Genomic DNA, 27,841 nt, shown 5'->3' with positions numbered 1-27,841 from the left:
CGTGGGGATATCTTTTTTTTTAGCAACTTTACCTTTGAATAAAAAAAAAAATCATGCAATCATTAGCTTGGATATACAACTTTTGCTTTAAAATAGTCTAGTATGCATGTGACATTTGAGTCAGTAAACATAGCTTCATTATTATTATTGTGCCTTTATTTCGAAAGCAATAACCGGGGGAAAAAACCCCCGTTTTGTATTGTGGCTGTCTTGATGCTGGTCATTCCATATACCCCGTGATCTCCAAAACAACACATAACAAAGTGGGAGAGAGAAAACATGGCGAGCGGAGAGGAGGCCACAAGACACCCCTCGCTTCCCTCCTCTTCGGTCGGCCTGGAGGCCCTGTTCCCTCCCGGGGCCTCGGACCAGGCCGCGAGCGACGGGGACCCGGAGCTGGTCCGCCTGCGGGAGCGTCTCCAGGGCTGGCTGTCGCAGTACGAGCGGCTGCTGCTCTGGGTGCAGAGGCTGCTCGTATGGGAGAGGCCGCTGCATAGCATCTTTGTCCCACTGACGCTCAACACCTTGTTCTGGTAACTGTCGTTTAGCACCCAGCTGACACCCACACCTTGATAACGTTGCAAATAGGACTTTTTAACAGCCATTTTGTGTCTAAAAGGCAGGGTAAACACAGGCGCAACCAAAACATTCATGAAGGTTTTCCAACTTCCAATCGTAGGTGTGCCAGTGCTGGGGCCCTCATGAATGTTTTCGGTGCACCTGTGTTTACCCCCTGCCTTCTAGATACAGAAATGGCTACTGTGAAAAAGGCCCATGAAGTGGGTCGTTAGCTAGCTGGCTAACGTTAGCGAGGCAGTGTATGTCAAGATAAATTAGCTAATCCCCACGTCTTTAGCCTATTGCTAACGTAGCTTGCAAGCCAATTTAAACTAAATTTCCAGCCTGGCTAATTCGGCGACATGCATTGATTGAACAGCATCTGTGGATATTGTATGACACTGACAAAATAGGGAGCCAAAGTTATTTTGAACTGTTTACCCCTGTTAAGTTTTGTACAGTTCAGTCCTAGCAAACCCTTATGTCATGTCCAGGCCTTCTTACCAGCTGTCAGTCACCAGTTGTCTAATAGTCTGCCAGATCAACTGGTGCTATGTAGTAAGTAACTACTAACTAGTAACATTTCTCAACCGTTTTCATATCAAGGACCCTTAATTTACTCCACATGAGGGCCATGGACCCACATTTGATGAGATTTTGTCTCTTGGACCCAAATCTGAGAATATATTTTATTGTCAGATAGATTAATCATATGATTTTGTCCATAATTCCATGATCATGACTATCTGTACTGTAGATAGTGAGATAATGGTGAAACTACAAGCAATATAGGCATTATAAAATGACAGGTTAATGAAGCTGAACTATTAATCAATTTCCAGGGGGGGGGGGGGGGTTGGAATGCCCTCAAGAACCCCTGGTGGTCCCCAGGCCCCGCATTGAGAAGTATTGTAGTTGTATTTATTAGGTGTAATGTGGAATGTCTTTACATGCCGTTTGTGTTGCTGTTGGACATAAGCCAAACTGTATGGATGTGTTTACCAGGCTCCTGTCCTCCACCTCTCTGCGACCCCTGTTCCTACTCAGCGTGTCCCTGCTGGGACTCGTGCTGCTGGAGAGATGGAAGCATAAGTTGCCTCTGATCACTGGTAAGACCAGCACTTCTGTTATGTGTTTACATGCTTAAGAAAATATGTCCTGGGGGGACTTCAAAACCTAAACCGACCGCGGGGGGGGGGGGGGGGGGGGGGGGGATGTTTCAAGCCAGATTTGGAGAATATTCACATTAGGATTAGACTGTTGTGATGATGTCATTATTAGGGATGCCAGTGGCGACTAATTTTCCCGACGTTTAAATGTAAATTTTCATGGGTAAGTAAGAAAACACTCAGAAAACATTCAAAAGTTATCTATAAGGTTAAAACGTCAGAAAAAATTGTGCGTGTATTTAAGAGCCATTTGAAACCGTTAATTACGTTCGTCATAATCGTCAATATTCACCACATTTTGCGCTGTTTATGAACATTGTACATGAGAAAACTCACCCCAGCGCCATGTATTCAGGCGAAATATAGTCCATTTAACTTTCGGGAAGCCTTTGCGTGAGTGGAAGCATCTTGTGCAGTCATTCATTGCGATAGCCGAGCTGCGTTATCTTGTTGTGTGACTAACCGGTTAGCTTGTCTGGCTAACGCATTAGCAATGCCATAGTTTCTTCCACATGTCCTTGTGTCCACATGCCTGTGCTGAATGTCAGTCGAGTGGTTAACATTATATGCCAGTTTTATCTGACACAGCCTACATACAACCATATTTTCATTTACTGGATCAAAACACTGCCAAACTGCGCTGGTTTTATGAGATGCCATCTCCCTTACGTTACACCCAATGCTCCACTCCCACTAACCACATGCCTGGTTTGTTTACATCCGGGCATTAGAGGAGGGGCTACAGTAGTGGCTGTTGGCTGGTAAAGACGCAACAGCTCCCGCCCGCAGTGTTTATTATTATGATCATTTAATTATTTGTTTAACCGACTAGTATTTCTCATGCCAGCTAGTGAGGGAGTGGCGTTTACCGACTAGTCATCAGCATCCCTAGCGGGCCCGCCAGGCCTGTACAATTGTAGGGGAAACGAAACACTGAGTGTATATTCACCCCAAGGGTCCATAATCTTCTTGAAATACTGGTCTTTCAGGTCATTTCCGTTTTTAAAATGTGTACATGATCTTCTGCTAATCATGTTTTTTTTCCCTTCCTCTTCTGCAGTTCAACATGTAGAGACCCACCCAGTGCAAAGGTGTGTAGTGTCCAAATGCTAAACAGAGTGCCTGTAATAAGACTCTGTGGCAGACGGCTTTATATTCCAGGGTTTCCAGTGTAGAGCAAATGTCCGCGCCAAGACTTCCGCTTCCGTCGTTGTTTACAGTCCGACGACGTCTCATGTGTTTATAGAGATTAGCCGAAATGCCGTCTGCAGCTAAAACACCTGCAAAACCAACCAACGTCTGCAGCTAAAACACCTGCAAAACCAACCAACGTCTGCAGCTAAAACACCTGCAAAACCAACCAACGTCTGCAGCTAAAACACCTGCAAAACCAACCAACCAACTCGTATTCTCGCGCCAATCGGACTGTAAACAATGACCGTGGATGTGGGATTGGTGGCGCGGACATCGGCTCTACACCGGAAACTCTGAATAACCGTGCGTCTGTCCCAGTCTTATTAGTCGCCAGACTGATAGACTCTGGGTGCCCAGATTGCTAAATCCCTTGCATGACATTCAAGTACACAGGGCCTAAAATTCACTTTTCAAACTGGGAGGGATTCCCCCCTTACGTTCTTCAGATAGGGGGGATTTGTACACTTTGGGGGGATTTTTTCAGCCGATTCGATAACCGACATATCTGCTTCTCCTTACATTATCTGATGTTGACCGATGTTTTTATGTAATGTAATGTGCGCGTTTGTTTTCCTTATTATTGTGGTCTCCAAACAGATCATGGCTGTCTAGCAGCTAGCTCCCCTATAGCTCAAGTCAAGTCCCTGTTTGGACCAAAATAGGGACCAAAATAGAGCTAGATTAGCTAACTACACCGTGATACATGATGGAACAGGGCATCAGTCAATATCACATTCATGTTTTCTTTAATCAGGTGGAAGCATTTTTCAATCAAAGGTGAAACGAGACAGATGTTATGGTTTATAGAGGGACTTACCCTGCCCGCAATTTAACGATAGCTCCGCCATAACATCGGCCAGTTGTTTTTTGAGCCACCGACCGACACAAACCGTGGACGTTTCATTTCGGCTAAAGCATGAGGGTTTTTTATATGTATTCAGCTCTGGGAGTATGAAGTGCTTTGAATGCGGGGATGTTTGGTCACACTTGCCGAGCGGGGAGGCTATAAACACCGCTGCCTCAGCTAACGTTCGCTAACAGTTGTCTGTATTCAGCAACGTTCGTTCCGCACCGTCTGCTTAACCATACAGTATATAGACATCGGCGCGCAAACAATTGGCGGGACTTGTCTCGCATTAGAAATTCCAAATCTCCGGGAATTGGCGAAAATACACACGAAACCCACAATCTCGTGCCGAATTCTAGGCCCCGAGTACAGTACTTGATACAGTAAAGGCCATCAATGTCCCTCTGGTATGATTTTGACATTTCCTCACATTTCCCACCCTCCCTATCATCATAACTAATGTTAGACTACCGGTCTAGTTTGGTCTGTCTTGTTTTGTGTTCATCTCTCTCCCTTCCTCCCTTCTCATGACTTAAACATGGAGTCCTACACGACCTCTCGCTGAAACATCAAGTATAGCCTGAAGCGTGTTAAGTACAGGTTTTTGTCCCTTGCAAGTGTTGATTTTGTCACTCAGTTCCTGTGTGTGTGCACGTGTGTGCGTGTGTACGTGTGTGTGCACGTGTGTGTGCACGTGTGTGTGTGTGTTTTCTCTCTCTCCACATGCAGAGAAACCGTGAGCACGGAGCAGCGTCTGCTCAGTATTCCGGAGCTCAGCCACCACCTGGCAGAGAGCTGTCTGACCTGCTGGCTCTACCTGCAGGAGATGCTGCAGTACAAGCAGCAGAACCACGGCAAGGTAGGTACACAGGGCCGGCACGTGCCCTTCTGCTGCTCTAGGCCAGAAAAATGATGCCGCCCTCTTGTTTGCAACGTACCATACCAGCATCACGACTATTTTTTCCGATTAGTCGATTAATCGAACGATTATTTTTTTTAGAAATATACTGAACCTCAAATTCAAAAGGATTGCGGACAGATTCATGTTTAAACTAGAGTAATGTGCAGTTAAGATAATCACTGGCAATTTAAATACATGTTTTCATTGGTGTGGGGCTAGGAAAGTAATTGAAATGATTTAATTTGCATTCATTTAAATGCAGGGATGCAAAATCGTGGGTAGTGAAAAAGGTGACGAGTACCAGGGGACACATAAAACCACTCAGAAATCCTCCTATTTTAGGATGAAAAAGGTGACTGGCTTGCATCCCTGGAAGTGACTAATGTTACTACTACTAACAAACACAATGTGTTGATATAATAATGTGTGGCGGTCAGTTGCCAGTGCCTTGGTCAGGGGCACTGACAGGAGTATTAACCCTAACATATATTATGTCCTTGATGGTGGGAGGAAACCGGACTGTTAAACAGGACTGACTTGGTGATGTCTGCTGCCCACCAAGATGCGCCCCGCGTGTACATATCGTTGCGGTTACGTCATTTCCAATTTGCAGCGTTTAACGTGACAGAGCAGCACATTGTTTGATCTCGCTCTAAAATACTCCCACACTTTAGATGATCGTGGCCGAGGCTTTGTAGCTGTAGCTTGTCCTCTCGCTTGGGAATAAACAATCCATGCTTTGACGGGCGCAGCCAAGTGCGCACAGGCCAACCAATCTGCAGTCCCAAACAGTGTTAGAATATCACTCTGCTAATTTACTGATTACACTGCTACACACATATGAGCACATGGCCTCGGGCCTGAGCTACCTTTTACAGCAAGTCAATGATGGAAATCTGGTGTAAATTGGGCTACTTTTTGTGTCATTTTGTTTAGATTAGACGTGCTGCTTCCTCTTACTCATCTTGAGAGCTAGGATGGCAAAGCCATCTACTCTGCCTCTGATTGGAATGTAGTTGTGCATGAGGAGTGGTGATTGATTGGTTAGGGTAAGAATATCAGGGTAAGCCAATCAGAGGCATAGTAGGGTGGGCGGCAGTGCACTGCTGGTGAAGAGCGCACATTTTGCCGCGTCGCCAAAGTGCTGCTCTAGGCAATTGCCTAGTTTGCCTATTCACCTTATTCACCACGCCCACTTTTTCTCTCTTCCATGTTAGACGCAATTGTATTTGTTCTTCCGGTTCAGCGCTAGTTGGTGTTGGCGGCCAATTTCAAAACAAAACGTCACTATGAATGAAGTTTGGCAACATTCAGAAGCTACATTGCGGCCAACTTCAGTTACATGTTCATAGCGTTACTGCTGTGAAGAGCCGATGGCTGTACCCTGTCGGCATTTAACGTTAGTTACAAAAGCACGTCGACAGTGTTTTCTCACTGCCAGTAAGCCTACAGTAGGGTTTGACAGATACTCTAGTCCGAAACCGGTCAGCACAGCCTTCACACAGAACTTCAGGAGAAGGCGAGGAGCATAAAACATTTACGAATGATTTATTTAAAAACCAAGCCCAACCCGGCCAGTAGGCCTACCCGATAGCCTACACAGTCTCAGGTTGCTTCTGTTTCGGGGTCGGGTTGCAGACCTCTATTAACCCGTCTTTAGTGGTTGCTGTCCTATCGATTGGTGCTGAAACGCAACGTCAATTCATAAATCATATTTGAGAACTAGACCAAAAGCTGTAGGTTAGAAGCTGTTGTGCACCCTGATCATTTAATAACATAATATCCCCACCTGTTTGTTCATTTGGAGGCTGCAAGCGGAGACGTCCTTCTTCTGGGGCCGTCTGACTCGGACAGCTGTTCAGCCTCTCTTTATAGCTAATTGCTTAGCAAAGATCTCAAGGTGATGTATTTAGTTTAAGAAGAGGAGCCTATAGGCTGTCATGTTTCAGTGAAATGAGATTTTCACAGATGGGAAGTGGGGGACTCCCCCGCCCCCTTGCATCCACCGCATACACCTGTGCGAATATAATGGCAATCGCCGGTTGAAGGGCTGACAGTGGCCGGTATTTGTATTTGTATGCCATTATCTGCATTTAACCCATCCTATACTAAGTACCTAGCTAGAACCTAGGAGCAGTGGGCAGCCACAGTGCAGTCCAGTCTATACTAAGTACCTAGCTAGAACCTAGGAGCAGTGGGCAGCCACAGTGCAGTCCATCCTATACTAAGTACCTAGCTAGAACCTAGGAGCAGTGGGCAGCCACAGTGCAGTCCATCCTATACTAAGTACCTAGCTAGAACCTAGGAGCAATGGGCAGCCACAGTGCAGTCCATCCTATACTAAGTACCTAGCTAGAACCTAGGAGCAGTGGGCAGCCACAGTGCAGTCCATCCTATACTAAGTACCTAGCTAGAACCTAGGAGCAGTGGGCAGCCAGCCACAGTGCAGTCCATGCTATACTAAGTACCTAGCTAGAACCTAGGAGCAGTGGGCAGCCAGCCACAGTGCAGTCCATCCTATACTAAGTACCTAGCTAGAAGCTAGGAGCAGTGGGCAGGCACAGTGCAGTCCATCCTATACTAAGTACCTAGCTAGAACCTAGGAGCAGTGGGCAGCCACAGTGCAGTCCATGCTATACTAAGTACCTAGCTAGAACCTAGGAGCAGTGGGCAGCCACAGTGCAGTCCATCCTATACTAAGTACCTAGCTAGAACCTATGAGCAGTGGGCAGCCACAGTGCAGTCCATCCTATACTAAGTACCTAGCTAGAACCTAGGAGCAGTGGGCAGGCACAGTGCAGCGCCACGTGGACCAACTCCAGTTCAATTGCCAGTGCCTTGGTCAGGGCCACTGACTGGAGTATTAACCCTAACATACATGTCCTTGATGGTGGACGAAACTGGAGCGCCACCCGGTGGAAACCCAGACAAACATGGGGGACCTAGGATGGACCAGGTTTCGAACCCACAACCTTCTTGCTGTGAGGCAACAGTGCTAACCACTGAGCAATTTTATCATATCGCCCGGCCCAACCCTACTGCCTAGCTTGCGAGTCCTGAAGTGGGATATCTTGTCCCTCACCATCTTGGGTTTAGCTTTATAAGGTATACAGGTTTATATAGGTAGGTTTATTCTGAGTGAATGTCTGTCTATACAGACCATCTGGGGATTTGTGGGGTACACCTAACTCACTAGTGATGCTACTCTCTACAATGTTTGTTTTTTTCATTATCATTTTGCAGTTTGTTGACAGCAGCCAGACATGTAAAAGTTAACACTGCAAACACTGGCAGGCTGACAACAAGTAGATGTTACAATTTAGTTCACCAACAATCTAAATCTGTGGTTGGGATAAAATCTCTACAAGACAGGGATCAGGGTGTATCTCGCAAGTTCCCCCCGCCCCTGTCTTTTTTCGTTTGATGTTATATATAGCATCCCTGCTGCCAAGCGCATTCACACAAACTGATCTCTCTGCAGGCGCTGCAGTTGTGAGAGCACATTCAGACAGTCTCCTGTTTCATACACACACCTGCAGAGATGCGCATTTTTCACTTCCTCTGTACCCACTCAGGGTTGCCGTGGGTCTGTAAAGTACTTGGAAAATGCTTGGATTTAAAAAAAGCAATACCTTGAAAATGCTTGGATTTATAAAGAGGTCCTTGAAAGTGTTTGGATTTTGGAATCTCTTGAGTTTGATCCTTGTGAGCGCCGTCATCTCAAAATGTGCTTAGGATACCATTTTTATTATACAGTACATCTGGGGCTGGCCCAGTTGCACAAAGCACCTTAGGTTAAGATTTCCCTTAGGGTCAGAGTTAAGGTGTCCATATAATAGAATCGGCTGCACAAAACACCCTTAAATCTTCTCCTTAAGGTTAAACATTTTAAAGAAAACATAAGCACAAGATTTAAGGCTATTTTGTGCAGCCAATTCTATTTTATGGACACTTTAACTCTGACTCTCACAAGGGAAATCTTAACTTAAGGTGCTTTGTGCAACTGGGCCCTGGAGTGTTGGGCCAAGCTTGATACACTCTCTTGAGTATCTACAGTATCACTCTTGGCGTAGGCTACAAGCCTAGTGATTTGCTGATCGCTGCACTGTGTCATTGGTTGTTGTGCTCTCTCGTAGCTGTTATTAGCTCAGATATGCAGCTGCTTGCCTAGTTTAGCATTGTTTAGATTGTTTAAAGTCTCAAGACCTTAACGATGCTCAATAGTGAAGCTTGTGGGTTTTCATCAAACGCCGTTGCCATGGCGACGCATTATTCGCCATGAAACAGGAAGCTATTTTTGAGGTGCTAGGGATGCTTGAAAACTCAAGAAACTTGGCACACGCATCAGAAGGGGTGAAGACTTTCTATCTGATATGGGGTTTGGGTGTGGCTAGATGCCTCGATAGCTCTCCACCGCGGCTGCGACACATCCCGACGTGCACGAAGGTGCGAAGATTGAACCGATAATCGTGACTTGCCGCTTTAATAATTTGTCCTTGAAAAAGTGCACGAAAAGTCGTTGAAATGTATCATTACAAATGAGTGAGAACCCTGTTTTAAAGGTGTAGTAACCAAGTTTCCCCTCTCTGTTTCCCAGTTCTGCATGATGACGTGCAGTGGCTGCGTCGTGCTAGCTGTGGTCGGACACTATGTACCAGGAATCATGATCTCCTATATCATAGGTGAGCCATCGCCAACCTCAATAGCATCACAAACGCTTTCGCATGCCAAGCCCCGTCTCTCTATTGCATTCCTTGGCTCTCAACGCCACCAGTGGGTGTGGTTATTGGTAACAATAGTGTTGCTACAGAATAGAGTTAATCACATATTGTAGATGGCTTTGCATTCTTTGTTCATGACTTTGCTAGAACTGATCTCAGGAATCTTGTTTGTGCAGAATCATGTTTGTCTTAATACTTCTCTCTTGTGTGTTTCGTACGAAGTGCATGTCTTTTTTCACACCCACTTGTTAAATATAGTATCTCTTCGTACTCCATCGAGTAGCTGGATCATCAATGCCAAATTATGCCTTTTTTTGCACACAAAGTATCCACTTAATTTATACTAGCTGTATTTCCCTTGTCATATACAGTGTACACATAAATATAAACATTTTTGTTTTGTCGTAAGCAGACATGCATGCAAACATTTCTAATACAAATAAAAAAAAACGTAATTTTCTTTCTTCTAAAGTTGTGAGTAGAACTTTAATGTATTCTTTCATTGAACAACAACAAAAATGTTCCATTTCCTCCATCACAAGCACAGATAATTCCCAGCACCCTGCACACTACTGGATGGCTATTGAGGTCACATCCTCTGCATGCAGTGGACAATAGGGGTGGGAATCACCAGATGCCCAAGATACGATACTGAAACGATACTTGAGTCACGATACGATAGTATTGCGATACTGCGATATTTTCGATATTGCGATATATCGATATTGCGATATATTGAATATTGCGATATTTCGATATATTGCGATTTCTTACTTTTTCAACTGCAAATGATGTCCCCAAAGGAAAACTTTGTCAACATCTGGTTTATATAAGAACAATTTTTCAGTCTGTACATCTGACTTCAACCATTTTATTGCAGCAACATTGTCAAGTAGACAGACCAACAACTTTCATAAAGTCATGTCATAGTTGCATGCACCTGACAAACTGAACTGTTTGTTACAGTCTACTTACAGTCCACTGGATGTGTGTGTGGACTACTGTACTTAGGTAGTTTTTGCAACTTCACTTCACTTACACAAAACATCTTGTGCAGTCCATTCAGTAACTGGGGAATTTGTAAATTACTGTTATGACAAAACTGTTACTGTTAAAACAAAATGAAAATATGCTACCGTTTGTTTACTGCTGGCCTTGGAACTAAAGTTTATAGTAGCCCGGTGGCCTGGCATGGCCTGAAAAAAAAAAAAAAAAAAAATTGCAATATCGATACTTGGCGTCCAAATATCGATACAATATCGTCAGGCAAAATATCGCCATACTGTGGTGTATCGATTTTTTTCCCCACCCCTAGTGGACAATCTCCCATCACATGCACAGCCCTGAAAGGCTTCAGATGCAAAACGCAAGCACCAGAAATGTAAAAAAAAGTGGTACAAAAAGTGGTCCTTTTTGGGGGGGGGGGGGGTCACAGGGAATACATTTATTTTATTCAAAATTCATGTTTTTGTTGTTCAATGAAAGAGTCCTTTAAAGTCCCACTCACAAAAAAGTCAAGTGTTCGGTTAATACCCGTTAATTCCCATCACATTCCCGTTAAACTTTGAATGTTGGGAACACGCAAAAAGAAAAAGAAATCCACATGGAAACTTCCCATGGAAAATGTCCCGCCCCTTTGCGACCCTAGTATGGTGCTTTGAGACTTGTCGTGAACAAGGACAGTCAATGGGATTGTCAGTGTGTTGTGTGTGGCCCCTGTGCAGTCCTCAGCGTGCTGCTGTGGCCGCTGGTGGTGTACCATGAGCTGATCCAGAGGATGTACACCGGCCTGGAGCCCATCATGATGAAACTGGACTACAGCATGAAGGGCCACACAGAGACCCGCAAGCACGACAAGAGGAGTGAGTGCCACCCTGACACACACCGCCCACACCACCGCTTGTGCTGGTCACATTGATACAAGGCTTTTTAGCAACGCCTGAGCTGGTTAGATTAGCTGCCATCATCACGATTTGTGATGGAAGTGATGTCATCTCGGTGACGTCACTCGAGCAATCGTGATGTCATTAGCCCAACTATTGCAAACACAGACAGAAGAATGAGCACTATTGTAACACCGTGTGTTACACAATCTGACAATACATATTAGAGTCAACCTTTAAGTGGAACCGCGCAGTATATCAACAATGTGATTAGAAGTTGCTCTGGTTATGTTCCCATGGGTCCTATTTGATTAGAAGTTCATCAGGTCCTTAATGTGATTAGAAGTTCCTCTGGTTAGGTTCCCATGGGTCCTTAATGTGATTAGAAGTTCCTCTACTGTAAGTTTCTCTGGTTATGTTCTCATGGGTCCTATTTGATTAGAAGTTCATCAGGTCCTTAATGTGATTAGAAGTTCCTCTGGTTAGGTTCCCATGGGTCCTTAATGTGATTAGAAGTTCCTCTACTGTAAGTTTCTCTGGTTATGTTCTCATGGGTCCCTAATGTGATTAGAAGTTCCTCTACTGTAAGTTCCTCTGGTTATGTTCTCATGGGTCCTTAATGTGATTAGAAGTTGCTCTGGTTAGGTTCCCATGTGTCCTTGAAATCCTCGAAAGTTTGCAACGTTGATGGGGGATCAAGGCCATGAAAGCTTTTGAAAATAGACATACATAGTAAATAGACATGGCCATGGGGTCATTGAAAGTGCTTGAATTTATATATTCTGTGCAATAATAGATTTTTTTTTACTTAATGCTAGTCAATAGGTGTAACGCAGCACAGTTGAGAAATGTTCACACATTTAAGCCTCTCTATTTTTATGCCTCCGCCGGCGATAGCCAGGCCGGAGGCATTATGGATCCGGGTTGTCCGTCCGTACGTACGTACGTCCGTCCGTCCGTACGTACGATGTTTAACGCGATATCTGAGGAACGCCTGGACGGAATTTCATCAAATTTGCCTCAAACATCGACTTAGACTCAAGGATGGTCTGATTAGATTTTGGTGGTCAAAGGTCAAAGGTCAAGGTCACTGTGACCTCTCGAACGCCATTTTCAAGCTTGTTAACGCGATATCTCAGGAATGCCTTGACGGAATTTAATCAAACTTGTCTCAAACATCGACTTGGACTCAAGGATGAACTGATTAGATTTTGGTGGTGAAAGGTCAAGGTCACTGTGACCTCTCGAACGCCATTTTCAAGCTTGTTAACGCGATATCTCAGGAATGCCTTGACGGAATTTAATCAAACTTGTCTCAAACATCGACTTGGACTCAAGGATGAACTGATTACATTTTGGTGGTCAAAAGTCAAAGGTCAAGGTCACTGTGACCTCTCAAACGCCATTTTCCAGCTTGTTAACGTGATATCTCAGGAATGCCTTGACGGAATTTAATCAAACTTGTCTCAAACATCGACTTGGACTCAAGGATGAACTGATTAGATTTTGCTGGTCAAAGGTCAAGGTCACTGTGACCTCTCAAACGACATTTTCCAGCTTGTTAACGCGATATCTCACGAATGCCTTGACGGAATTTCATCAAATTTGCCTCAAACATCGCCTTAGACTCAAGGATGATCTGATTAGATTTTGGTGGTCAAAGGTCAAGGTGAGAACTCGAACGCCATTTTCAAGCTTGTTAACGCGATATCTCAGGAATGCCTTGACGGAATTTAATCAAACTTGTCTCAAACATCGACTTGGACTCAAGGATGAACTGATTACATTTTGGTGGTCAAAGTTCAAGGTCACTGTGACCTCTCACACACCCAATTTCCAAGCTCTGTAACGCAACATCACAGGAGCGCCTTGACGGAATCTCTTCCAATTTGCCTCAAATGGCGATTTGGACTCCAGAATGATCTAATGGCGGAGGCATAAGTCCGCGTTGCAGTCGTTCTAGTTAATTATTGTCTGTGATATTCTGTAAAGCTGCTAGTTCTCATTATGAAAACGCTCAGTGTTGTAACAGTAATGAACCTTGATCTGTCTCAAACTAGGCCATGTTGGCTCCTTGAATTTGAGGGAATTGAGACTGGAAAGTCCTTGAATTTCATGTATAAGAAGGTGTGGGAACCCTGACTATTGCACCCATCACTTTTCATGCTGGTGTGCTATCTGAACTGAAGTTCACATGCCTTCCTCCCCCCTTCAGTGGAGGCTGAGGAGCATTTTCAAACTGTGTTTGTAAGTTAACGGAGGTGAAAAGGAAGTGGAGGGTGACTGAGCATTTTCAAACGGTGTGTTTGTAACAGAGGTGAAGAAGGAGATGGAGGAGGGGGACGAGCCCAGGGCGGAGACGGAGAGCGAGAGCGAGGAGGAGCTCTCCTGCTTCGCACCGACGGTAAGGACACACGCCCAGAAACACCCCGCGTCACACGCCCGGAAACACCCCGCGTCACACCCTCATATAGAGTGGGTGTTAGGGCTGTGAATCTTCACTGGCCTCACGATTCGATTCGATTACGATTCATCTGTCAACGATTCGATTCTATTTGATTCCACGATGCATCTCGATACGGCTCAAAGTATCGCAGCTCCAAGTATCACATCCTCAATTTTCTATATTATTACTGCACATGGCTACTTTTTCATCAATTAATACAAGCAGTCAGATATGAACTCCCTTTTTTACTTAGAAAGTGCTTTAAAATCTGAATGTCGACATGAATTTAAACATAAACGATTCAGCGATTATCTGTCAATGATTCGATGTGATGCATTGTGATGCATCGATTAAACGATTCATTTTGACACGTCTAGGGTGTGTACAGCTCCCATAAAGCTGCTAAATACTTCCATTCAATTATTCACAAAGTTGGCTACAGTATGTTTCCGGAAAGCAAAGGCACGTTTATCAGTTCAAGCACCTATCCACAATTAACTCATTGAGTGCCAATGAGTTAATTGGTGGGACGTGGATCAAAGCCTGATGCATCTCCTGTAAAAATATGGTGGATGTTGAAGGTGTATAAGCTATTTTACGGACCCATTAGGTGGCGACAGTGCTCTCCAGATTAGAGAAAGGTGAGGAAAAACAGCAGAAGAAGCCCCGTGATGAAACGGAAACCGATGCATGCTGGAGCCAGAGCCGTATAGATTGCTCTGGCTGGAGCTAACGTTAGCTGCGAACAGCAGCCAATCCGCTCCCACAACTGAGCCCCTCTGTCTCTGCTGCATAGTTTCTCCACACGATTAGCCGCCAGAAAAGCAGCACCCGACACCGAAAAGCCAAACCATTCTCAGCAGTCCGGTTTGGCTTTTCGGTGTCGCGCTGGGAGCCGGCACACAAAAACGGCGGAGCGCTCCGAAAATAGACGCTGGGTGCGTTAGTCTGTGTGTTAGTGTGGGGATGAGTTTCTCCCAGCTCCGCCGGCATGCAGGCTGTGTGTTAGTGTGGGGGTGAGTTTCTCCCAGCTCCAGCATGCAAGCTGTGTGTTAGTGTGGGGATGAGTTTATCCCAGCTCCATGCAGAGATTCGTCGCCTGACGCAGGTAGCAGAGATTCGAGCAGAGCCACCAGAGACACTCCCACGGAGGAGGAGTTTGCAGTTGAGGGGGGTGGGGCACGCAGGGCACCACACAACTACCCCACGTCACTTCATCAGAAAATATTAGCTTCAGAGTCAGTGATGTGCTTGAAATGCTTCATTTCACAAAAGGCTCATTATCTCAGCTTCTAGTTTGAAACGTCTGTTTTTGGTGAAATCAACCTATCTTCTACTGCTGAGAACTAAAGAACGGAAAATGATATCAATAAACTTTTTTTTGCTGATGATACAAGAGAGTCTCATCGTTCTTTGGGCGTGTTCGGTGTTTACATAGTAATATCACACAATATTCTGTGGGTCTTGAGAAATCACTGAAAACGCTCTGAAAGGGCTGGCACTGGGAGCATCCGTTTTCCAGAAATGGCTGGCACTCAATGAGTTAAGGTATTCAATTAGACTGTTTAATATGATCAAATACAAGATTTGTTTTCTTATTTTTTTTATACATATAATTTAAGACTCATAGACTGGTATAATCTTTACAATATAAATTGAACAGACTATCATTGGTCTGTATGGTTTACTGCAGCGGTTCTCAGCCTAGGTGTGACTCCTTTTTGCAGGTGTGAATGCACAGTAGGTTGAAATCTGATGCCAAAGGATTTTTAGTAATCACGTATTCCACATAATCTCAAGATCGAGGCATTTATTTATTTTTGTGGCATTTTAGCCTTTAGCCTTTATCAGACAGTTCAAAGTAGAGGGAGACAGGAGAGCTTGTGTGGAGAGAGGGGAATGACATGAGCCACATGAACTCATGGTGTCACATTATACCAGTGGACAGACCACTGAGCCACCAGGGCACTCAAGGAGAAAGGTATTTTATGACAGAGCTCAGAAAGTTGTTTATGAATATTATAATTGATCATTTGACCAATTCCATAAATCATACTTTACAACACCTTTTGAGAGTCCCTGCGGAGAGGCAGGTCTTGTGAGGCTGTGCAGTGATGTGACCGAGTGCTGTGTTGTGGTGGTTTCAGGTGGACGCGAAGACCACGGCCCTGGCCATGGCCATCACAGACTCGGAGCTGTCGGACGAGGAGGTGTCCATCTTGGAGAGCGGCGGGTTCTCCGTGTCCAGAGCCACCACTCCTCAACTCACTGACCTCTCGGAAGGTAGATATCGCTCAGGTTAATGACAAACTTTGTTGCTCCTCCATTGGCAAATCCTCTGTGTAGTGTGTTTGGCGAAAAGCTGCAGTTTTTGAGGCAACTGTTGGACTACGTTCACGTTGTCAAATGGTGCTGCATCATATTTTTGTGCGTCTGTATGCAAGACTAGACTACAGTCACTCACAGCAATCAAAGAAGGAAAATGGTCAGCTAGCAGAAAATGGTGGTTCAGGCCTGCCTGCCGGATTTCAAAGAAATATTGAAATGAAGCATGACTATTTTTCTTATTTGCTATGCGCTACTGCTTCGGCACCTAATTTGTCTTCTTCTGATCGGATAAGCACGGTGGTTTTCCACTCAAGACTACAGTCCATTTTGTATCTTAAAGTCGAGCTGAAATTAAAAATGATTTTTTTCCCCTATTTTAGATCACATCCCTGGGTATTCAGCACACCTATTTAATAATGTATGCAAAACAAAAAATCTGATTTCTTTAGTTTTTCACATTTTTTCACATCAAAAGTTCATTATTCAGAATTTTATTCATAACTGTAATCTACACTATAGTATGCTGACGTCAGCCTGCACTATCAAATTTCTACACCATTTCAACCAATCATATCACGACATGACAGCTGTCAATCAATCTTCATTGCGAGAAGAAAATTCGGAGCAGGCGAAAGGGCTGCCTAGTACCTACATGGGCAGACTTTTCTAGACCATGAATGTTAATATATTTGGCCAATAATTATGTAACATACAAAATAAAACAAACGGTAATGTCTTCATTTAATGTAGAATGCAAAGACGTGTAACTCAGTTACAGCTAACGAGCCAGTTAAACTTGCATTCCCTGAATAACGTTAACGTCTGCGGGTCTTACCCCGGACATTCCCAGCCGGCAGGCAGCACATTTGCCCCGGCTTTGAAACAGCAGTACGCGCGTAGGCAGCCAGTTCCTCGGTTCTCTGTGTGTAGCACCAGAACACGCTGAATCCCACTGGATTTGGGGACAGAACACGCCATACAAGCGCCAGGATTGGCCAACGCCAACTCCAGTCCCTAGAACTGTCAAATCAAATCATCGACGACACGCTATGGGCCCGCCTCTCAACCCGCTTTCATCTCAGGCAATATTGTTTTCAGTCTGACGCGTCACCGACCCTCTCTGAGATCTGTTTCATGTTGTCTGTTAAATATGTGTTCATCTTGTTTTTGTTTTTTTTTATTCATTTTTGCATTATTTCTTTTGGTTGCTCTGGAAAGCTCTTTGTGATTCATTTGTTTTGTAAATTGCACAAAATAAATAGAAATGGATTTCATGAATTTGACTTTGCTCTTGCGCCTCCTCTCCTCCAGACCTGGACCAGCAGAGCGGGCACAGCGACCCAGAAGAAGCCTACCTGCGGGATCTGCCCGACTTCCCCTCCGTCGAGGAGTTGCCGTCCATCGAGCACAGCCTCCTCCACTTGCGGGTCCCCGGCCCGGGCGACGGAGCCCATGGCGGGGGGCCATTGGAGGGGGAACTTTTGAGCCCCGCCAGCCTCCTCATCCAGCACCTGGCGTCCCCGCTCCACTTTGTGAACACGCACTTCAACGGACACGGACGACCCCCGGGAGTGGAGGCAGCAGGGGCGCCGGTGGCCGGGGGAGGAGAGGAGGAAGCGGGGAGCGGGGGAGGAGAGGAGAAGGAAAGTGCGGCAGCCCATGCCTCCCTGGAGGCCTTGAGCAAGGAGATAGTGAGCACGGCTATCTCCACCGTGGTGCAGAACACTCTGTCCGCCCTGCTGCACTCCAGCGAGGAGCACTCCCTGGACGAGTTCCTCCCCACCGAAACCCCGCCTAGCGCCCTGGAGACCTCCACCGACCCAACCGAAACCCCGCCTAGTGACCTGGAGACCTCCACCCACCCCACCGAAACCCCGCCTAGTGACCTGGAGACCTCCACCCACCCCACCGAAACCCCGCCTAGTGACCTGGAGACCTCCACCCACCCCACCGAAACCCCGCCTAGTGACCTGGAGACCTCCACCCACCCCACCGAAACCCCGCCTAGTGCCCTGGAGACCTCCACCCACCCCACCCAAACCCCGCCTAGTGCCCTGGAGACCTCCACCCACCCCAGCGAAACAGCCCCTAGCGCCCTGGAGACCTCCACCCACGCCGCCGAAACCCCCCCCAGTGCTCCGGAGACCCCTGCCCACCCCACACCTACGACGGCGCCGGACGAGGACCCGGACAAGGCGGTCGCAACGGAAAGTGGCGCCAGCGAGGAGATGCCCGACGACACGCTAGTGCCGACGGAGGAAGAGGACTTTGAGCTCCTGGACCAAAGCGAACTGGAGCAGATGGACGAGGGGCTGGGCTTCAGCTCTGACAGACAGGTGCTGGGCGGAGCCTCAGGAGCTCCAGACACGCCTCCGTCTCCCCAGCATCAACCGCAGTCCTAGCTTCCCTTCCGCCTCCCGCCGCCCCCCACCCCCCCCCCCACCTCCAACTGTTTTGTTTTGATTTGTACATGTTAAAACTACATCATACCTACTGCTATATACATTTATGGGAGGGTCTTGGCTGGAGTGACCGTCGGGTGGTGTTCGTGTGGCAAATGGGTGCGTTCGGCCTTGGCATTTGAGTCGTGATGTTTCTACTCCAGGAAACAGACAAACATCAGGGGTGTGTTCAATCTGAAAACGGTGTGCACCGTTTTGCTACGGTTTCCGGCTTGAACGTCATGTTTACTCGAAACGGTGCGCAACAGGCTTTGTGGTACGTTGTCTCTCGTTTGGTGGGTGTGTCGGGGGGGTTACCCAATCAGCAGCGACGTGTATATCAACCCCACGGTTTAAAGAGGTAGTGCCCAGTTCATCCGACAGATGAGTGCAACGTTTGCATAACGCAACAGGGTGTTCGACGCGCCACCGTTTTCCATTTAAATACATATTTTGCTACACGTTGTCAGGGCTGAACTCAGCCCAGATCAAGGCTCTTCAGCTCCTGTTAAGCCTTTGACAGCGATTTTGGGCTGTCTCAGACAAAAGATGGCCACCGCGAAAGAAACGTGGAGATATCTTTGGACCGTGGCTACAAAAACGCTCGTCTTACGTCGTGCAGTGAGAGAGGTTCAAAGACGGCCGTTGTCACAGTCTTGCGACCAAAGATAGCCTGGGACAAATTCTGACACGTGTCAGAAATTTAGGGTGACGGCTATGACGATGTCTGATAACACCCAATAGAAATGCTGCATGATCATATCAGTAATATATAGACGCTAATGCTAGTAGAGGAGGCTAATAAATAGTTACCTCAAGCTCTCTCGCAAAATTGACATCCCGTGTTGGCCTCTGTTCCCTAGCCACGAGCGGGTCCACGTTCTCCTCCTCCTTGGATGTTTTTCCATAGCCTACACATAAACTGCACTTTGCAACGGCTCCATTCTTAAGCTTTGTCAGTGCACTGTTGACATCTCTACCACAGACAACTGTGGCGCACATTCATTGATGCGTAGCTGCGCTGCTGACGTTTGATTCTTGCGTGTGTATTGACTGCCGATTGACAGGCATTGACGGAGAGACGTGCGTCGTAATCGTTATCGTACAGTCTGCACACATCGAAACCTGACGTCGTACCCAAGTTTATTAGATCCAATCTCGCACAGTGTGGCCTCCAATAAACTGATCAGATTGCTAAAATCTCACAGTCTGTAGGCGACTTTAGGTGTCATTCAGATTGATACAACATTGATCTTTGTACATGTGAAATACACAAACTTAACATCAATGCTATTAATTGTGCATCCACAACGAGTTTTTTGTTGCTGTGCCGTGCTGCATGCTGGCCTGATGGTTATGTATCATGTTGTCAGATGAGGGCATGTTCAGGGCACAATTACAGCTTCGGCTAAAAATGTATAGAGGAGTCATTCTTGTCACGGGTGGCAACCGTGTTCCTAGCCTGACGCTGCCAGATGGTTCCTTTCACATGAGATCTGGGAACTCGCTTGGGAAACCGTTTAAAAAGGGGTAGGCGCTTTCAAAAAAAGAATACCTGGCAGGTGATTGGATGAACCATCCTGTCTATCATGGGGGCTCGCTTCTCGCTGTCGTCATGCCTAAATCCCGCCCTGTAGCTGCCTCTGGACGCCGATTTGTCGCGAATCACCGGCGGCGGTTCGGATTCAAACCAATAGATCGGAGCGTGGCAAGATGGATTTGCCGGGTGATCCCGATCTCGCGCGAATCCATCTCTTGAGTTTGTGACACCTCGTTCAGCGTCCGGCGAGAGACTCCGAGGAACCAAGTTCAGTCTCCTGTCACTATAATGATGCCTCCGTTTTCCATCTGGACGAAGAGCTGAACCCTTCCACCTTGTTTCCAGTCACTAGCAGATGTTTATTTAGACGGTCTTATTGAGAGAGTCGAGATGTTGGATTATATAGCTATTAATATATGATATAAATTATTTAATTTAACGCTCAGTTATTGGAACTTTATCGTTGTGCTGAGGGAAAATTTCAAAGTAATAGATTTGATCCCTACTACAGTCACCCATATTGATTTGTATTATGCATTTTAACGATGCCATGTTTCAAAATGTTCAAAGTTCAAAATGTAGTCACACTTTACCCACGTTTGATAAATAGTAAAACAATAGTGTTATCCTAAACGTTATCCTTACTTCCAAATGACTGTTTTGACTAAAAGCACTCGGTCGGTACAGTAGTGGTCATTTTCACTTGTTGCCTGGAAGTTCTTCTTGGATGTTGGCAAGTAATCAATCTTTACCCATAATTGCTCCTGAATTTCTTCTTTGTGATTGAGGCCTACTTTGTGTTGGTATTTGTGATTTATGATTTCATTTTGCCATCTTAAGACATCCTCATGGACGTAGTAACTGTATTTGTTCTTGATCTACGACTCTGTTGAATAATGCAGGCTTCTTGGCAGACAGACCCACCCATGTGTCGCAACTGTGTGTACATGCATTCATCACTGGGATATGTATATTTACAAAAGGATCTACGGTAGTTTGTGCCATGATGAGTCCATGCATGCCATGCATCACGCATGTATTTACCATGATCAATATTTGAGGTCAACCTTCTAAAGAATGTTATTTTTTATTTAAGCAGATTTTTCTTTTTCGAAGGGATATACAAAATATATATATATATAATTACATATTCTGTATCTGGGCGCTGCGGAGGATTGTGGACAAATTCGACGTGACAAAAACTGACGAGGAAATCAAGCACTAAGCTCAATTTAGATGAAGAGGCTGGTTTTGCGTTTGTATACCACTCAGCATCTTAATCTCAGGGGTGGGTTGTACAAATCGAATATAACATTGCAGAATACGTGTGTGTATTTCCCCAACTTGTAGTGCACTGTATTTGTACTAACCTCTCCTTTTCTTGGACAATGCCTCCTTGTTGTACAACTTGTATAGTGTAGAAAAATGCTACAGAACGTGTATATTCTGCATGTAAAAAAAACAGCGCTCTCTCAAAGCTCTCCTTGTCAATTGATAAAGTACTGCACAATTTGTGACAAATTTGCAATTTGAATGTTAACTGAGGCTGTTCACTTTAGACTTTAATAGTGTCGGTGAGGTGAGGGCAATAAAGGTTTTGATGTATGATCCTGATTTTTTTAAAGACGACTCCAATGTAAACGACAACAGGCAGCAAGTCATGACATCAGATCTAGAGAAGGATATTTAACAGACTAGTTTGTGTATTGTAGTAGTGTGTTTGTTTTATGCTTAAAATATCGCTTCCTAGAACTATATATAAAAAAAAAGGCACTTAACAACAACTGTACAATTTTAAATTAAAAAAAGGAATCTATTTTCTAATTTCTCCTTTTTTCCAGAAAGTACTCAGTTTGATCTTTTACATCTATAATAAATAATACCAACGGCCAGAGAGACGAGTTTCACAAAAGCTGAATAGATTTATTGTCATTTCAACTGGTTCAACAAAATTGCAAGTTTCAAACTGTAAAAGTCAAAGATAATAAAAGAACAAACTGAAACAAAGATCGATTCTGGCATTGAAGTTCATCTGGTTCATTTGTTTTATCCTTTGTAACCTGTTTCTTTCTTACCCTCATAGTGCCTAAGTCACGCCCTCTTCCTGGTTCGGCATGGGACTGAAGGGATTTCATTTCCCCATAGACTTCGAAAAATCCTTCTAAAGGGAGTTTTACTTGGTCAAACCTAGTGATTCAGCTATATTCAGAAACACAAGAGACCATAGAACATTTCTCTCAGACAAAAAAGGGGGTGGGGAGACACCCCCCCCTCCCCCTCTATGGAGGGTGTGATTGAGGCACTCTTGCTAGTGACATTTTTCCATTTTGATTCATGACATTATGAACAAAGCCACAATATTTTTGAACAGCTACCGAATCTCCTCTCGGTCCATAGCACCTATGTAACTCTCTGATCCAAGTTCTTTTTCCTGGGAAAAGAAAAACAATATCACTGACAGAGACATTTAGAAAACACCATTATGTATGATGATGATGATGATGATATGACTAGGTAGGAATGGAATGGCATGGTAGCTTAAAAAAAGTTGTTCTACGTATACCCTGTCATTTTAGACTGGACATACCTGTCTGAGTTCACCTGCAGAAAGCTGTAGTCTCTCGCTCAGCTCGTCTCCGATGGTCACATCTAACAGCGCAGACCATTTACCTTCCTCGAAGGTCACTGGAATTGATAAGACTGTGCCTTCTGGGAGGTTGTACTGGCCTGCAAAGAGACAAAGACAAGCATACTTCACTGTTGGTAAAGACAATCAAATTGAAATTCACTGATATGGTAATAGGCTGTTCTAAATCATTTCCTCTCATCAAATATGTATCTTGAAGACTAGACTTCAGCCATGTCCATACAACCCACCTCCTGGTTGGTATTATTTATGCCAGGGGGTTCTCAAACTTTTTCACGTCCAGGTCCTCTAAACGTACACAAATGTGATCACGGACCCCCATTTGATAAAAACATTTGTCCCAGGGTCCCCGATCTGATAAGCTGTTTGCTTTTAGATGTTTTATTACAGAAAGTGTGTGAAACCCATGACCAAAGTGGTCATACAATCTGTCATTGTGTCACTTATGGATGGTATTATAGTGCTGCTGGGGACCCCCTGGAATCCCCTCAAGGACCCCTGGGGGTCCCCCCGGACGCCACTTTGAGAACCACTTGATTTATTCAGTATGCCTCCATGTGTCTTCACAGTACCTGGGCATAGTACGCCCAGAGAGAGGACCTCATCATCTGGACCAGAGGTGCCGTTCCAAGCCTTCAGGACGGTGAGGATTCCGTTGGCGGCCGACGCGGCAGCTTCTCGGCCGGTCTTGGAAGCCACAGACGCACGCCGACATCTTACCAAGTCTTGGAAGTCTTTCTCCAGCCATTTCCTTGGAGGAAGGAGAAGACTTGATCATTACTTTTGTACAGTTTGGCTTTTTGGCCATATATCCGTACTCAGGATTATACCTGAGAGGTATAAGCTGCGTGGGGATTGTGCAATCGTATTGGCACAGACAGGAGACCAGTGCCAAACGACCTAATGTTGTTTTGTTTGTTTTAGCCTGACTAGGTGGTGCCAGATGGGTGGGGTTTACCATAGAGGGCGAAACAGGTAGTGTGGTAAGGTTTACAAAGTAATTAAAGTATACTTATCTGTTACAGACAACTTGCATTCATTTGAGTGGACTGTTCTGTTTTTTTTTTTTTTTTTTTTGATTTTTGCACTGTAAAGACAATACATGCCAAGCGTATTACACCTGGAGGGGAAATTAATAAAATACAATACATTTCAGTGCTTGGAGAGGTAAGAAACCCTAGAAGGGCTTATCGAGAACCTCACCATGTAAAAAATATCTATTTATATATATTTCTAAAAGATATATATATTATAACCAAGGAGATAGTACAGATAATAATACATAGTACAAAAAAATAAAAAATAAAACAAAATAAACAAGACTTAATTGACCAATACATCAAAAGAAATAAAAATTACAATGGCAACAGAAAAAAAATTAACACAATTCCATTGAGGACAGATGTTCTTTTAGTTTTCTTTTGTAGACGGGTAGGGAGGGTGAGCTGTCCATCAGGTGGATATAGTTGTTCCATAGGATAACACCTTTGTAGCTTTGTTCAGTGTATGGTAAATCAATCATCAATCTGGTATTTCAAACTGAACTTAAAACTCCCCAAATTAAAGCAACTTATTCAAGTTTATCACCTGTCGTAAAGCATCTCTAGGACTGGTTGGGAAAAGGAGGGAGGTCCCTTGACTGCCCCATCATAGTTGAAAACCTTCGCCCTCTGCAGGTCAACATAGAAACTACCACTGATGTTCCCCCACACAATGACATCTGTAATATCTAGAGAAGAAGAAGAAATTATTAATTTGGTATTAGGGCTGGGCCATATATCGATATATCGATATCATGATATGAGACTAGATATCGTCTTAGATTTTGGATATCGGAATATGATTTGTCGTGATATGGCATAAGTGTTGTCTTTTCCTGGTTTTAAAGGCTGCATTACAGTAAAGTGATGTCATTTTTTTCTGTACTTACCAGACTGTTCTATTATTTGCCTTTACCCACTTAGTCATTATATCCACAATGCTGATGATTATGTATCAAAAATCTTTGCGTAAATTCTTTATGAAACCACCAAGAGTCATCCCTACAATATTGTCACAATATGGATATTGAGGTATTTGGTCAGTTCCAGCCCCATTTGGTATAAAGAGTCTGGTAAGGAAGATGCCTACCTGACGTCCTCACTTTCAGCTTGTTGGCGATGACGGCCCTGGCTTCACACTCCAGCTGGGTTGTCATGGTGACAAAGCGGTGGGTGTCGATGGAGCGGGCGTTGTCCAGCAGCAGGGAGCACCTCAGGGTGACAAAGGAGTCTCCGGCCACAAGCAGCTTGACTTCTCTGTGGGCCCTCTGGTCGATCAGTCGACCGTAAGCTCTGTACCGGGCTGAGAGACTCCTTACCTTCCTCTTCTTCTCCTCCTCCTCCTCTTCCTCCTTCTCCCTGTTGCTGTCATCAGCCCAGCGCTCATCCAGCAGCACGATGACGTCCGCCTCCTGGAAGGCTCGTTCCAGATCTGTGTGGACGGTTACCTGTCCATAGATATGGTCAGATATCTGCATTTTTAGGGTGATGTTACCAAGTCTATGCTCTATATCAGTGGCGGGCAACATTTTTTTTTCTTCCTAGGGGGCCATACTGACTTTAGTAAGTGAAGGGCCACGCATTTGACAATTGAAGTGAAACATGAAACACATAGTACTGAGTTATATGTTAAACTGAATTTGGTTTGGTTTACAACATGCTATTCGCCAGCCCAGAAGGTCCTTGGTTCAAAAAACAATAACTTTCTGTTAGAAAGGTTGATTTTTTTATTTTATTTTTTACAGCTGTATACATATGTGTCAATCTTGTGTAGCCTACTCTGAAGTTAATGAAAAGATTTACGGTACTTAGGCCTATAAAATAATCCACTTAAATGCAGTATCAAGTTTTAAATTACCCTACCTGTACATCTTGCCAATTGTCTGATGTGCACCACTGCATAGGTCACTTATGGAACACATTGCATTATGTTGTAAATATAGACTCAAGGCAGTCTGTTTTACAATTATCAAAATGTAATAGAAAAATATCAGTGCAGACTCATTTTAGTCATTCGCCTTGAGATTTATTAACATAATGCTGCCTTTTATTGATTTTTGGGGGGGTTGTTTTGTTTTCCTTTGAGGACGTTGTGGACAGGATTGAGATGGTCCACAGGCCGGTTTTGACCTTGGGGCTGTATTTTGCCCATGTCTGCGCTATATAGTCAATATACTGTAGCAAAGTGTGTTAGTCACCACAGGGGTTGGAGAGGGACAGTTGAATCTACAATCTAAATGCTATACTGTACCTGATGGAGCAGAGGGAGAGCCAGGTCCTGTGTCTCCATCCTCAGGCCCTGCATTCCGTCCTCATCCCCGTCCAGATCCAGAAGGTGGAGGCTGACGCTGGAGGCCTTGGGAAACAGCTCAGAGGAGAGCAGGCTGGGGATCAGGATGTGACAGGTGGGCTGGAGAGCGCTGGGAGTGGAGATGGAAGAGGAGGGAATATCATTTAACGCTCACAAATCAGAATGCGTGAGCACTGATGACTGCTGAAGATTGCATTTACAACTGTATCATGTGTATGTTGGCTTTGCATTCCAGGGACGGTCCCACATCTGTGTCACATGAGCAAATTAATAGTCCGTGAAAGTGAATGCATGCATGACAAAGTTGGTTATGGTGGAAGCGCTGCACAAAATAAACCACAAAGGCAGCAATATTTGAGATGTCTTTTTATTGTTCTGCGTTTCACATCGAGCATCTGCTTACTTTACTAAAGTGTTTTCTGTAAATTGACACGACTCGACTAGTCATCAATCTGTGAGCAATATGACAAACTGAAAGACTTCCATAAATTCCTTAGTGGTGGAAAAAGTGTTCCCACCTGATGATCCATATATGAAGAGGCTGGATGAGGTTGAGCTGATGCTGCTCCTCTGCCATCAGGTTCTTCTTGGTCTCCAAATTCTCTGCTGCAATCTTCAGCATCAGATCTGTGGACATGTCTGACGTGATGCTGTAGTAGTCCTGCCATTGACCAGACATCATTGACCAGAAAGAATTTGCTAAGTTTGGACGATGAATTTCACGCCTGCTACTTTTGTTGAACTAAGACTTGCAGCCCACACTACTCTGCCTCTGCCACCCTGCATAAAAACCCATGCCCCCTTTTAGCCAATTGGCATGAAAACAACATAGGCCTACACCTTCACACACTTGAACTCCATGCTAAATTTCAGCCTTTTGCCTCTGTCATCCTGCATTTCACACACACACACACACACACACACACACACACACACACACACACACACACACACACACACACACACACACACACACACACACACACACACACACACACACACACACTTGACCTCCATGCCAAATTTCAGCCTCCTAGCGATTTCAATTAAGGAAACCTAATCCATGTCTACCTGGCAATGCTCCAGGAAGTCACTGAAGCCCCCTAAGAGCACCCCTCTGCCCCCACGGTCTACCAGCTCCCTCCAGATCAAGGGGGACTGCTCGTGTTTCCATCCATTTGTTTTGCAGGTGGCCTCCAGCCAGTCCTGTGAGGCCAGTGAGAGAAGATGTTGACATGTTGTCATGAACAAAGTTCCACCTGGGCAGGCATACTCATTTGTAAAAAAAAAAAAAAAAAAGACAAAGTGAATGAATGAATGAATAACAAGGTATTTATTGATAGGCTACTTCTGCACATTAGAATATGCACAGCTGCTTTGTTAGGAAATCTGGAAATAAAAACAACATGAAATACAAAAAATAAAATACATTTTGAAAGAGGAACTAGATTTGACTGTTTGTTACCTTCCACTCATCCGGGTGAATGGAGATCTTATGGATCCTGAAGTTTGGCAGAGATCCTTGCAGGAGGTCCGCTAGAAGTTCTGCTTTGGCGTAATAGGGGCAGTCTGCTTTACCTGAAGCAGTTAGAGTAAACATATTAACATACATAGGCCTACCTCATTTTGATATTTAACTAAATACATCACCGCATCTTGTCAAAACTAAAAAGAAGCTTTACCCGCGAGGACATATTTGGCCATCTCTCTCTTCTAGACAGCCCCTGGTGACGCGAGGTTTAGTGGGTTAGCGTCGGTCGGTTGCTATGAAACCAGCGGTGTTACGCTTAATCTTGTCCGACAGGGAAACGACAC

The 27,841-nt window shown here is 44.8% G+C and overlaps 2 protein-coding genes across 3 annotated transcripts; one reads left to right on the top strand and one right to left on the bottom strand.

The window, feature by feature from the left end:
• Positions 1-279: 279 nt before the first annotated feature.
• retreg2 (reticulophagy regulator family member 2) lies at positions 280-22,013 on the top strand (the record flags this gene model as incomplete). Of its 2 annotated transcripts, none has more annotated exons than XM_083634074.1 (9): positions 280-533; positions 1,564-1,667; positions 2,788-2,818; positions 4,498-4,627; positions 9,267-9,351; positions 11,115-11,252; positions 13,589-13,677; positions 15,867-16,002; positions 17,359-22,013. In XM_083634074.1, 9 exons carry the CDS (start codon positions 280-282, stop codon positions 18,447-18,449), a joined length of 2,058 nt encoding a protein of 685 aa, XP_083490200.1. In that variant the 3' UTR covers positions 18,450-22,013. The 2 variants fall into 2 exon arrangements, with proteins under 2 accessions (XP_083490200.1, XP_083490199.1); XM_083634073.1 differs by having other exon boundaries at positions 15,867-16,017.
• A 587-nt stretch (positions 22,014-22,600) lies between these two features.
• On the bottom strand, positions 22,601-27,626 carry mdh1b (malate dehydrogenase 1B, NAD (soluble); the record flags this gene model as incomplete). Its single annotated transcript, XM_083632935.1, has 8 exons — positions 22,601-22,755; positions 23,248-23,426; positions 24,263-24,404; positions 24,806-25,163; positions 25,967-26,135; positions 26,545-26,687; positions 27,098-27,232; positions 27,492-27,626. 8 exons carry the CDS (start codon positions 27,624-27,626, stop codon positions 22,601-22,603), a joined length of 1,416 nt encoding a protein of 471 aa, XP_083489061.1.
• Positions 27,627-27,841: the final 215 nt, after the last annotated feature.

The sequence above is a fragment of the Poromitra crassiceps genome (genome assembly GCF_964638095.1).
Source record: "Poromitra crassiceps genome assembly, chromosome: 3".
In the NCBI taxonomy this organism is placed as follows: Eukaryota; Metazoa; Chordata; class Actinopteri; order Beryciformes; family Melamphaidae; genus Poromitra; species Poromitra crassiceps.
This window is presented reverse-complemented; position numbering and strand designations above follow the sequence as displayed.